Below are 13,078 nucleotides of genomic sequence, written 5' to 3'. Positions count from 1 at the left end.
AGGCGAGGGCAGCACAGAGCATGGAACACAACTGCATGGCAAGTGGCAAGTCCCAACCTTATCTTATTACAGCCGTACGAGAGGCATACGCTGGTTTTTCAGTGGGATGCCTGTCAGTACCTGTGCCATGTGCAGAAAATCATTTCGTCTGACGACTGAAGGGCAAAACAAACCCATCACATCACCCATCCTACCCAGACACTCTGTGCTGTCACTGAGCACTCACCGGCCATAAAACACCAAGCTGCAAGAAACGGTTATTCTATAGCAATGTTGTTCTCCATTCATTATGTTCGAGGTATATACATTGTCTATAATACTTTAAAGCTTTTGAAAACCAAAACCATCAGTAACAGTATATTCTTATTCATTGTTAGTGTCACAGGAAGAACTGAGGTTACAACCTTTGCAGGTGATTCACTTCACTTACACAAAGGCTACTTCTTTCAACTCCAAGCTCTATTACTCATCTGCCTCTTTCCTTACCTACAGGATACGAAAGTTTAGACAAAAGTATTTGACATTAAAATGATTTGAGAAAAACATCTTAACAAGTTTCCAAGTCTATTTGCTTTACTTAGCTTGATAAGCTTTACAATATTTCTCGCAAGTCTCTGCTTCACGTTTTGTTCAAGACTACCGATCATACTAATATAATAATGCCCAAAGCACACCAAAAATCTTTTAATAGAGTGAAAATTAGAGTATCAGATCCATTACACCACTCAGCCTTTCCCCTCCACTGGAGAAGCATTAGAGCCTTCGGACATCTCATTTCAACAAGAAGGTTATTTAGTTCTAGAGTTTGCAGTAAAGTATTTAATCGCTAAAGGATTTGCAAATTACACATGAATATGCATGTAGCACTTCTCACCATGACATAAATCCTATTGTATATTTATGAATGGATTGCTTTGCCTCCAGCTTCTACATGTATACAAACAGAGGTTTTAATCTTCAATTCCATCCTCCCTCCCCTCTTTTTAAGGAGTTGCTTAAACAAATTTGCATTTTTGGAATCTATTATCTACAGTGTATTTCTTGCCCTTTTTTTTTTTTTAAACTCTGTAAACCTACTTCTCCCATCAGGCAAAATGCTTACTGTATGAAAGGCTTTTGAGACCCTATAAAGCACAGCCATAAGAGAGCTAAGCAACAGCGTTACACAGCTTAGGAGAGAGAAAATAGGAGCAACAATCACTGGAAAAGGGAGAGCTCTGAGCATCAGAGCTGGGAGTACAAAGGCATGAAATGACAGGTCAACAGCTTGCCTTCGACTGCAAAGACAGGGCTAGCTAATGGAAGTAAACCCTCCCTAAGCAACATAAATAATAACACTCTTATTGTAAAATCCTTAATTCATACTGACATAACTCCATTATTCCCTACACCTTTCATCAGGTATCTGGGCTGGTCACCAAGCAGCTGAATCAAAGCAGCATTTCAGCCGGTCTTCAACAAGAGAGGCACTACTGTCATTCAGAGACGAGCCCAACTACACTGGGGAATTCAAACAACAATGCCTTTAAAGGGCATTGTTAAAATGATTTCATTTAGGTTATTTCACTGAAAATCTATTCTGTAATAAATCTGATTGCAAAGAAATGCTTACCAACACACAGCACTCCATCACAAGTATCACGAGCAGATCTCCAAGCAGAACTATCATGGGTCTGAACTACCACTCGGACTGGTCTCATTTTTGTTACTACACAGCAAAACACTAAACACGGAGTAGTAACTGCATCAGCTGCCTTTGAGCTGACTCAAAACCCCCAGTGACCCCACTAGAAAGGGCTACTAGTCTGTCTAAGCTGCTGGAGATGCACCGTGACTTGTCAAACCACCATCCAAACTGCAGGAGCCGGTCTCTGGAAAGCAAATAGAAAACAAACCAAGAAGCCCTATGGGGCATTAGCTACAGACTATGGGACAAATAGAGAATAAAGATGAGAAAATTCAACACAGAACATTTGCTTTGGGGATAAGAGTGGCATTTACAAAGGACGCGTGAAAACAAGCCTGAGCGGAGGACTCTGTGTCACCAGTTCAGATGCAAATTTGCCTTTGCAAACTGAGATTTTTGTCCATGCAACCCTTTTGCAAGTGACCAAGCCAGGTTCCTTGGCCCACGTACCCCTTCCTTTCCACCCACACATTCTTCTTCTAAAAAGAAATCTTAAAAACACAGTGAGGAGTAGAGCCCAAGTAGTACAAGAAATCAGGTAAGCAAACATGTGCTTTAAAAAAGTATTTATGTTCAGGTTATGCTTCCCTTAGTATCAAGCAAAGCCCATGATGGCAGATGCCCCCTAAACGAGTGAGCCAGTTGCATAAGAAACAAGCAGTGTCATATGATAGCCTCTGAATAATTAACAGATGACATATGACAATAGATCTACCTTTATTCGGAATTACAGACCATCTCAACTGAAAAAGTATCACATTGATATTTGACATCCTGGATTTAGGTTAAATCTGGAAGCTTCTACATTCAAACTTAAAAAGCAAAAAAAAAAAAAAAAAAAAAAGAAAGTTAGGAAGTCTAAGAGATCTTGCAAAACCTTGGTGCCACAGAAAGCCATGGGACATGGGAGCAGCCATGACACTTCACTTTCCTGCATACGTAGGTTAAAATAAGGCAGAAAAACACTCACTGAGGACTGTAAGGAGATCTCTTTACCAGACAAATCTGCCTACTTGAGAACTAGCTGTTAAACAGCCTAAAGCCTTCTGTGTATGTGTCCACATAAGAATTAAATAGTGTCTCATCAAGGCTACAGATTGTTTTACTTTGATGCTTGGATCTTACAGTGTGAAATACTTACTAGTGACAGAAGAAAAGACAAATTGCAAGTCTGGCTTACTGCCTTGCGGGCTGACAAGCTATTCAGGTTAGCTGGATGCAGAGATGACTTCAAGGAATTTCAGAAAAATCTAGACAAGTGGGTAAACTGACAACTCAAGTGGAGAGAGATCAGATGTTGAGAAACATTGAACAATACAGTGAGCAGAAGAGTTCGACCTCCTTATTCTCTCAGGGTTAACACACACCATTAATCAAATACACTCGAGCATCACCACATACATGCTCCAACAAAAAAGTCTGTTCAAAGTGCTGATTTGATTTCAAATTTAACCATGTCGAAACTCCACAATACAAAAATGCTATTCACATTAAGGATTCTTTTTTTAAAAACACAATTCAATATGAAAATATCACCTGGAACACTACATACAGTACAGGTCATCCTAATTTAGATAAGCCTTACCATTTTATCTTAGAAATACTTCCTCTGCATACCAAGCTCTTCCTTGAGAAAAGCTTCCATCTCCGGTATACAGGAATTAAGAGCAACAACAGTCAATGAAGCCGCCATCATTAGCATCACTCCACTAGTCACATGGAGCATCTGGACAAGTCCTAAAGAGAGCACATCAGCTGTTGCAGCAGCAGAGACGTTCAAAGAAGGAAGGTCTCTGGTGAGCCGAGCCACTCCAGTCCCATCAACAGCAAAAGTCATAAGCAGCAACCGGAAGAACCAAAGTCACATCGGATGCTGAGGAATGGAAGTGGCACCATTCTGAACAAAGGTCAGGCATGAACAACAAAAGCCCGTCTAAAGAGCACTGCAAACAGCTGTTACACACCGGAGCGGCATCACTAATTGAGCATGGACCTTACCCTGTGTGCACTGCTGCAGCGGAACTGTCACATCCCCTAGATCTGAGACACGGAATGCAGCAGCACAGCACACACATGCTGCCTCGACAATCCCAACAAACCCCCAGAGAAGCACGGGAGCCCCGTGGAACAGGCAGCAGACAGGCTGAAGAGCTCCTGTTGGGGAAGGTCTTCTTCTGGGATGCTGCCTGCTTCCCCACTCCCACTCGTGCACCTCCCTTGCATTTCAGCAGCTGCAGAGGAAGCCAGTTCCACCAAATGAGTAGGATCATCACCTCCCACAGGGGTTACTACAAGCTTCTTGGCAGCCTGAATCAGGCTGAGTGACACAGGACCACCCAGACAGGCCACCAGCCCGAGACACTCCACAGGAAACAGAGACTGGATAATGTGCAGAGCTGCATCACATGTGACAGTCAAATACTTTCCATTATCATCCCCACCCAAGCTCCCTTTGAGATAATTTGGATAAGCAGCTCAAAACCACACTCAATCTTTCAAACAGTCCAACTACAAGAACTTCAAAAGCCCAGGATGAAGCTGTCAGTGAGATGACTCTTCCCATGTCCTCAGGGGTTGGGTGCCACGGTCTAACAGATCACCGATGCCAACCTGCCCGAGCCCCTCGAAGGACGTCCCGCAGGGTCTGTGCCCAGGATGGCGTGGGGGCTGCAGGGGCCAGCCTGCGCGGCTGGGCTACCACTATGTCTTCCAGCAGCTGCAGATGCTCAGATGCCACGTGAAATCAAAAGTTGTGCCTGGCACAAGCAAAATTAACCACAAAGTTATCCACAGCACAGCTTTATAGAGCAGGTTTGGGGCTATCTACGTTTTCCCGTGCCGCTCTAAGGGTCCAGAAGGTTATCTTGGCCACCGCTGTTCCTCTGCAGGCCGTCCTCCCTGTGGCAGGCTTGTGAGGGATGAAATAGCAGAGAGCCCTCTCCTTCGGGAACTGCCCTTGTTCTGAGTACAAGGCTATCAAAGCAGTTCTAAGTCACGTATGAGAAATTTGCAAGTTGCTGCAGAGTCATTTAAGTGATAGTTTCACTTACATTTTCGTTCAAAATAGTTGTGTGACCACCTCACATCTCAATTCTGCATAGAGCAGATATGAATGACTGCCTTTTGCAAATCAATACTGTTTATTGCGTGCTTTAAATCAATAAAGCTTTCCTCCACAGAGTAAATTCTTCTAAAACAGTGATTAGGCATTTGAGGAGAACTAAATAGTTTCACTCAACAATACCATTAGTCTTGAAACATCAGCTTGACATCCCAGCCAGAAAGCACTTTGTCAGAACTAGTTAATCCCCACAGCACCTCTATAAGATTGAGAAAGCAATTCATCTGCTTTTTAAATGTGTTGGTTACTTATGTTGCAGAACATTGTGTTTGGGGTGGAAGCCGTAAGCACCAGCATAAACAGAGAACAAACCAAGCCAGCAGAACTCATCCAAAAGCACGAAAAAACAGAAAACACTGACAGCTGTAGGATTTGGCTTCTTTGCATCTTCCTGTTACACACCAAACCTCCTGTGACTACCCAGAGAGTCTTCCAGATGTCACTTGACTGGATGAGTGGCAGTGAAAAGCAGTTATTATTCTATTGGGAGCAGTTTTGTCTGTTGTTTGCTCAGCCAATTATCTATGCACGTAGCTTGAAAGAGAGGGGGGAGCAGCAACCTTAAGCTCTGCGAACAAGAACTCTGGGTTCTATTTGAGCAGTTAGAGCTAAGTCTTCATTACTACAAACAAAGCACGTAACCTTACTACACAGGTCTCATGAATGGCAACCAGCCAACACAACAGTTATTCCTCTTCAAGGAAGTGGTCAATTTACATAGCTCTCGTATACGTGTATGGAGTAGCACCAGCCTACATACCTCCACCTGACTTGGCCTACCTGCTGCCACCCTTTTATTCATGTATTTTTTTCAACTAACACTTGCCCCACTGGAGGGGCACTCCAGGCCACCAGGTTCAAACAGCCCCTACACAGGGAGAACATCAGCAAGGCTTTCCCAAAACAGCAGTACCATCTCTCCCCCTCTTTGCAAAAGACTTGAAGCTTTCCCATACTTGACACAATCATCTGCCAAGTCAAGCCCAGAACATTCCAATCCTGGCAAAACGGGAGCGGAGCTGAGTCCCAGTAAGGCGGGCAGGAACGCGCTGCGGGGCGGTGACGGCAGCCACCTTCGGGAGCACAGAATATGAATCAATCATTTACTAATAGATTCCTCCAGTGACTGAGATAAGAGCTCAGTCTGAAAATGTGGTGTGGAAGATCAGTGATGGGACCACCCTCGGCCACATACCACACGTCACTTTAGGTACAAGTTATTTCATTAAAGTTTTTTGGACATGTCTTCCTATAAGTTTTCTGGCACAAGCTAGAGGAATTTAAATCACATTCAGACAAGGAAAAGTTTGCTGCAAACTCATCTTCCTGTAACTGTGCTAGCTATGAAGACACCAGCATGAATTACACCTTTAGGAGATGCTCCAGTCCACTGCTGGTTTCATCTGGGCTCCAGCAAGTGAAAATCCACTCTCCCAGTAAAACTCATGGGGCAAAGCTGAGCGCCTCCAGCTTCAGAACACCTCCAGAGCCGGGCTGGCAGAGAGCCTGCCCAGGTCAAGTGCCTGGTGACAGTTTCCCAAGTGTCCCCTCAGCAGCATTCCCGGGCTGTCACCAGCGCCAGCTCCGATCCCACAGCCCCTCACCGCCCGCTCAGTCCCCGCACGAGTTCTGCACACACGTACACGACCTGGATCAACTGTTTCTGTGAAATAAACCCAGACAACAAAATAACACTTTTCAGGCAGACCCATTTCTGGCCCTTGCTCCCTGCAGTGATACGGAACATTCCTCTGGCAGCAGCTTCAGGTGCCCATCAGCACCACAGAGCTCCTGCCCCGGGTCATCAACACAGCAGCCACCTCTCGCCCGCCATACCCACGCCTGCTGGGATTTAGCAGCCAATTTTCTGCCATTCCACTGGATGGAGATCAAGATAACTACTTTGTTTGGAAAATACATGGCCTACATAGGGATGGAATTGTTGATCCCCTTGACAAATAAGTTTCTCGTCTGTGGCAGTGTCACTAACTTCACAAGTCATCAGTCTTTGAGGCAAAATTAAAGGACTGATCTTGTGAGCAAGACGACCTTGTCAAAGCAGAAGACGAAGCTCAACCTACATATTTCTAAACAATATGATTTACAGAGATTTCTTCAAAAGCAGTTCTGATCTTTTAAGACTTAGAATTCCCCAAGATGCATTAAAAAGCTGCTGAGCTGAGCAAAGCTCCACGTTTTTCATTTTCTTCATGTTCCATAGGGAAGATAAAATAATGCTTTTAGTAGTCCTAAAGTCACTGCCAACATTCTCTGCCACTACACGCGTGTGTGTACAACACCTTCAGCAAAGATGCTTTTGTTAAAAAGCATCATACCTGTTGTTTCCAGCTGCCCTCCCCAGTGCCGAGTGAGTTCACACAAGTGAGCAAACGCAGTGGCTCTGGAGGCAGCGCCTGCAGCCTCCAAAGCTGTCAACACATCCCACCATAACTCACAGACACACAAAACCCACAAATTCCACCCCCCCCAAAAAAAAAAAATCCCACCAAACCAAACAAAACCAAACAACACCAACAATAAAGTTTGACTTTTTATAACTGAAGAAGTCTGATTGATTTCAGCTCTAATCCACTTTTTCCAATCACGGGTGCAGTTAATTCATCTTGGAAGACTCTTGATATTAACAAATTAAAAAAAAAAAAAAGTATCACAGCCTTACTTGTTGATTCTGTTTCTCTATATATTAGCACTTAAATAAACCAATTAATTTTCATTTACCGTGGGGGAAAAATTGTAAGAACAGCACAAGTCCTCCACATTAAGACACCTGCTCCCAGAGATGGCATTTAGATGACTATGAAGATCACTCACTTCTGTACTCATGGAAAATGGTTATAAACAGTGTCTGTGGGCATACACTGAACTGCCTGTTCTTTATAAAATAGTCAGCTATTCTGGGGAACGCAAACATGAGAAAGCAGCAGATTCATGTACATATGGCAGGGTGTTTGGCACCAAACTAGCAGCCTTCAGCTGCACGACCCACACTGCTGCCAGGGACCAGCGAAAAACCTGGGCAAGAGAAATACTCCTTCTTTGAGAATTCTTCTCTCTTTCCCTTATGCTTTCTGATATTCATCTACAGAAAACCACAGCTCCTTTTATTCTTGCTGGTTTTCACTTCATTTCTTCTCACCCCTTTATTTCAGAGAACTCGCACATTTCAGTTAGCTATATTTAGCTTATTCCAGTGAATTATAATTATGCTATAATCCAAGGAGTGGAGGGTTAGATGGGAAATTTTAGCATGATGTTCACATTTCCATATCTTTAATACAGGAAGTTTGCATAACAAGCGTGCAGAGCAGACTGGGCTTGAAAAGCTTCAGGATCAGCATCATACAGGAGGCAAAATACGCTGCAGTATTTCACATCGAGCCTAGAAGGCAGACCTAGAGGGGCACGGCAAGATGATTGTGCTCTCCATATGACATACCTAGCTTTTGTTCACTTAGATCCTCAGGCTCAGCAAGCCTGAATCTTCCTCTGTAAATAGGCAGCCCTAACTATTTTGAAAGCACCAAGTCTTCTACATGTGACAACACATACATTGGCACATATTGGCCCCGAGCCTTGGCAAATCGCTTCCCTAACTCTCTTTACCAAAGCTCTGCTCTGTGGGTTCAGACTGGAAAAACCTCCTTATGGAGTAGGAGGGGATTTCAGGGAGCAACTGCAGTATCTAGGCTTTCATTTAACAAACATCTCCAACCCTTTACATCACTAAGAGCCCTACAAAATTAAAGGGGCACCAACTGAGGCACTGCTGCCTGCCGAAACTGAAAACATCTCATGCTGTTTAGCAGCTTCACCAAGCTCAAGCTAGAAGTGCTCCCATTTCACTAGCTTTCCCTCTCAATAGGAGCCTAGTGATTGGGGTAAAATGAGAAGTTCAGTAAAAAAGAGAAAACTCTTTACAGCACCATGCCAGCAGGAAGAGTATGAGACCACAAATACTGGAGAATAGGACAGGTTATCAGGCATCTCCAAATCCTCGGTACGATCAGAAAGCTTCTGGGTTGAAACACAAGGAGGAGAGAGAAAAAAAACTATGCTCTGCCAAGATAGTTTGACGAAGAGCAGAGGTTCCCCTAAGCCTGGTGTAAAGAACTCAAGGAACCCACATGAACCCAGACACACACCTCTAACCTCATATCTGACGAAAGGAGAAATCTCATCTGGGGCACTGTTGGTGCAATTCCTGATTCACATGGATGTTTAAGAACAGGCAGCAGCTGCTGCTAACTTTCCTGAGACATTCTTATTTTCTGTTTGGTTAGCAGCACAGCAGCTTATAGTGCAGGTGCACCCTCTGTGTTAAGGAAGCAGCTGGGACAAGTCTCCCGTATGTTTTACCAAATGGTATGTACTGGTGCATACCCGAAAGATCATGCTTGCCTTTAAAGCTAGGAATGACAAATTTCTTCCCCTAGCTCCATAAGGTTTGATCTCCAATTATACTGTAACCAAGTCTTGAATTATCTAATTTCAAACAAATCTACAAAAAAAGTCAGCTATGTGAGCTTCCTTTTACACAAGGAAAAACACAGTAGTTTGGGGTTTTTTTTCCCCGCATGGTCTCTAGAACTACCTTACAGCTTTTTAACCTGAAATTCTTGCTTACAAGCTACCTTGATTCCTTTCTGTTACACCATACCACAAGCACAGTAACAGTTAAGTCACAAAATTCTCCAGATTATTTAACCTTAGATGATTTCCCAAAATGCTCTAACACCCACAGGCTTCCCAGAACTGCCCTGAAGTCTCGTATACCCTTAAAGGGTATGAGGCAAAAGTGCGCTGACCTGCAGTTGCTTCAATCCAGACTTCAGGTGTCTGAGCATCACTCAAGTCAGCTCTACAGGAGAGCGAGATGCCACCAGGTGCCAGTGACTCCTACCAGCCAAGTCTAATGGTCCCCTTACCCACAGCCCATCTGCAGGACTGGTACCATGCGTTACAAGAGCTGGAAAACCACCAGCCCAGCTTTTGATTTCACACAGTCCAAGGCCAGCTGAGGTCCCACCTTCCACCCCTTGCTGCCAACACCCCCATGTGTCCCTGCCAGGCCTGCTTCCCATTAAACCAACCTCCCTTAGCAGGACTACAAAGCTGACACCCACTGTTGTCACAAAAACAATGGGCAAGCCCATGCCCTGAAGCTAGATGGTATCCCTACTCGTGTTTACTTCCACTAAATTAAGCTAGAATGAAAGATTTAGGGAAGGTTTAAAAAGCTCTGTGTCCTATCTTTAGCTACCAGTTGTTGCTCCCTGAATAAACTGATCAGGTATTACAAAGGTACAGTCCCACTGACACGCAGCTGGGTTCAAAGTGAGCCCTACCATGTGCACCTTCCTCCACACTCCTCCAACTTGCAGTTTTACAGCCATGTTTCCTGATAACTACTGCATTTTACTGAGTAAAAGACAGCATGCATAGGCACAGCACGCAGAAGACAAATGCGCAAACGAACCGCTCAGGTGCAGAAGTTCTAAACACGACTTGTAAAAGGCTACGCTTAAAATATTTAAACTTAAAATACACTGTTAAAGTTCAGTAAGCAGTTCATAAACCCAAGTTCGCTACTGCAGAGAGTAGTTCTCTTATGACTCGAGCTGATCAGAAACTCCCCAACAGCGAGTTTTTGCAGACAGTTGAAAGAAAAACTCCCTTCCTGTGAGTTCGCCAGAGCGGTGATTCAACTCAGACAAATACAGGGACCCCCAGGTGATGGCGAAGGGCTGTGTCAGTTATTTTAGTGTTGGACCAATAAACTTTTCAAAGCCTTGAGGATTTTCAGAAGGACCGTCTAATCCAGCTTGTTTTCTTGGTAGTGCTACTGGAAGATGACTCAGATGCAAGGCTTGTCGGGGCCATGTGTATTCAGGTGTATTTCTATGTGCACAACAAATGTCATGTGATACGACTTATCAGTACGTGTTTGAATATTCTCCTTTAACAGTGGGGAGTAGGTAACGTTTCTGCGACAGCTCAGTACACGTGTAAATAAAGCACCCATTTAGTCTTTTCTGTCATTTTCGAATCACTAACCACAGACAGATGAGAATTTTTATAAGCCATTATTAGGCCTATCAAATTTCTCGCTGACTTCATTCTCTGTAACAAAATAAAGACGATGGGAAAACACTCCTAATTTAAGCTTGTATTGACTTATGAAGGTTAAAAAAAACCTTGAAACGACCCTGTTATTAGCTCCTCTTGACCACATTACTGAAACAGAAGCCTCAAAACAAGTTCCAAACCCCCAGCCAGCAGCAGGTTACATTTGTGTGTAGCATACACAAAGATTATTCCTGGAATGCAGAACACTGTTTAAAATCTGGTAAGATCAGACAATCATTCACTTCCATGCTTAACAAAAAAAAAACATTGAAGCAGAACTGGAGAGAAGACAAGTACTGACATCCTGCCAACAATGGAAGCTCCCTCAAGGAACCGATTCCTGGAGCAAAGGGAAGAAAGGAAAACAAATTCAGAAATCACACTGGCTGCCCTACAACAAGGAAAACACTCACTGTCAGACGGGGGAAGCGCGTAAAATTTACCAATGACAAATCGCATCTTCAGATTGTTGGAACTTCCAGCGCATCAGGACAGATTTTTGAGCCTGTGGGTCTGGGACCTTCAGCTAACAGAGCGTTAAACATGAAATTTAGAAACCTGTGATTTCAACAGTGATCCAGTAGTTGAGCTTCCCGCATGCTCGAGCAGCCGTATGCTGGCTCGCTGTAACCGCCTCAAGCATGGAGCCAGAATGTGCCAGGACAGAGCGTTGCTTGGAAAATGACCTGGCTCTTGAACAGGAGACTGTCTGCTGTTTCTCCTACTTTTTAAAGCAAGCAATATAGGGAAAGAGCTCATTAGAGAAAGTGGGAGCAAGAGGAGGCTGCTGGGAAGCAGAAAGGTGATCAAAAACACACCCTGAAGTGGGTGACCTCGGCAATCTCCACACTCACCCATGCCACAGAACGGCTCGTAGAGTGGGACACCATGCAGGATCCGACCCACCGACACCCCCTGACCCCACTTCGTCAGTCCAACCTACCCCAAAGAGCCACCGCTGCTCTCGGGGGGGATGAGGGAGCCGGGCTGGGGAGGGGCAAGCAGCCGGGCTGGGGGGTCCCCGCCCCGCCACCGCTCTGGTGGCACCTGCGTTCCCCTCCCCCGCGACGGGCAGCGTGCGATGCAGATCTGCAAGATGTCTGGAGAGGGGAAAGGAGGTGGGCAGGGAGATGTGAAGGACAAAACAACAAACCCCTTCACTGACCCGCCCCTCTCCTCCCGAGCAGCGGGCAGGAGCCCAGCGCCCGGCCGCGGGTGACGAGGCGATCGCGCTGCGCTGCCCTCCCGCGGAGCAGAACCGGGGCCGGGAGCCCGGCTGGAGCCGAGGGACGGCGGCAGCGACCGACCGGGCAACTCGGGAGCGGAGGCGCCGGGCTCGGGCACAGCCCTGCCCGCGGGGATCCCCCCACCCCGGGGAAGGGAAAGGGCCCCGGAGCGGCGTCTCCCCCGCGCCCCGGCCCCGCTCACCTGTCGCGGGGGTCGACCCAGCTGGTGGTGCGGCTGCCGTGGTCGATGTAGTACACCTTCCCGTCGTAGTCCCGCGCCTCCTCCCAGCCCTCGGGCAGCGGCAGCTCCTTCCGCGGCATCGTCCCCAGCGCCGGCCGCGCTGCCCCATCCACCGCTCCGCTCCGGGGCGGCGGCGGGGGGGGCAGGGCCGGGCCGGGCCTCCCCTCCCGCGGGCTGCGAGCAGCGGTGCGGGGGCCGCGCCGGCCCAGCCGCGCAGGGAGGCGCCGCCGCCGGGCAGCCTCACATGCCGGCCCCGCGGCGGGGGCGGGGCGCGGAGCCGGCTGAGGCGGGCGGAGGCGCCCGGCCCCGCAGCCGCGGCGGGGCCCGTCCGGGGAGGGCGGCGGGAGAGCCCCCGGTCAGCCCTGCGGCGCGGGAAGCCCCGGCCCCTCACGCCTCCATTTCCTGCTCCGCCGGCGGCCCCGGCCAGTCTGGGGGCGGCCCCGCCCACTCGGCTCCGCCCCGCCCACCAGCGGCGCCCCGGGCGGGGACGCCGGTTCTTACAGCTCCGCCCCGCCGCCGCGCGCAGGAGGGCGCCCCCTGCCGGCGGGGAGGATGGGGCAGCTGCGGCGGGAGTTGGGGCGCTCGGGGCCAGCGCGGGTGGGCAGCGACGAGGCCAAAACGGGGAGGGGGGCTGCTGTGCGAACGGCTCTCCCGCA

At 47.3% G+C, this 13,078-nt stretch overlaps 1 protein-coding gene across 1 annotated transcript in view; it reads right to left on the bottom strand.

The window, feature by feature from the left end:
- Positions 1–12,626, bottom strand: part of WWC1 (WW and C2 domain containing 1) — a 67,352-nt gene extending 54,726 nt beyond the window's left edge. The window contains exon 1 of the mRNA XM_065643838.1: positions 12,384–12,626. Coding sequence (XP_065499910.1) covers positions 12,384–12,502 — 119 coding nt within the window. The 5' untranslated portion in view covers positions 12,503–12,626. The remainder of the gene's footprint in view (positions 1–12,383) is intronic.
- Between the last annotated feature and the right edge of the window lie 452 nt (positions 12,627–13,078).

The sequence above is a fragment of the Caloenas nicobarica genome, chromosome 13 (genome assembly GCF_036013445.1).
Source record: "Caloenas nicobarica isolate bCalNic1 chromosome 13, bCalNic1.hap1, whole genome shotgun sequence".
NCBI lineage: Eukaryota > Metazoa > Chordata > Aves > Columbiformes > Columbidae > Caloenas > Caloenas nicobarica.
Note: the sequence above shows the minus strand (reverse complement) of the source record. Positions and strands in the feature narration are given on the sequence as shown.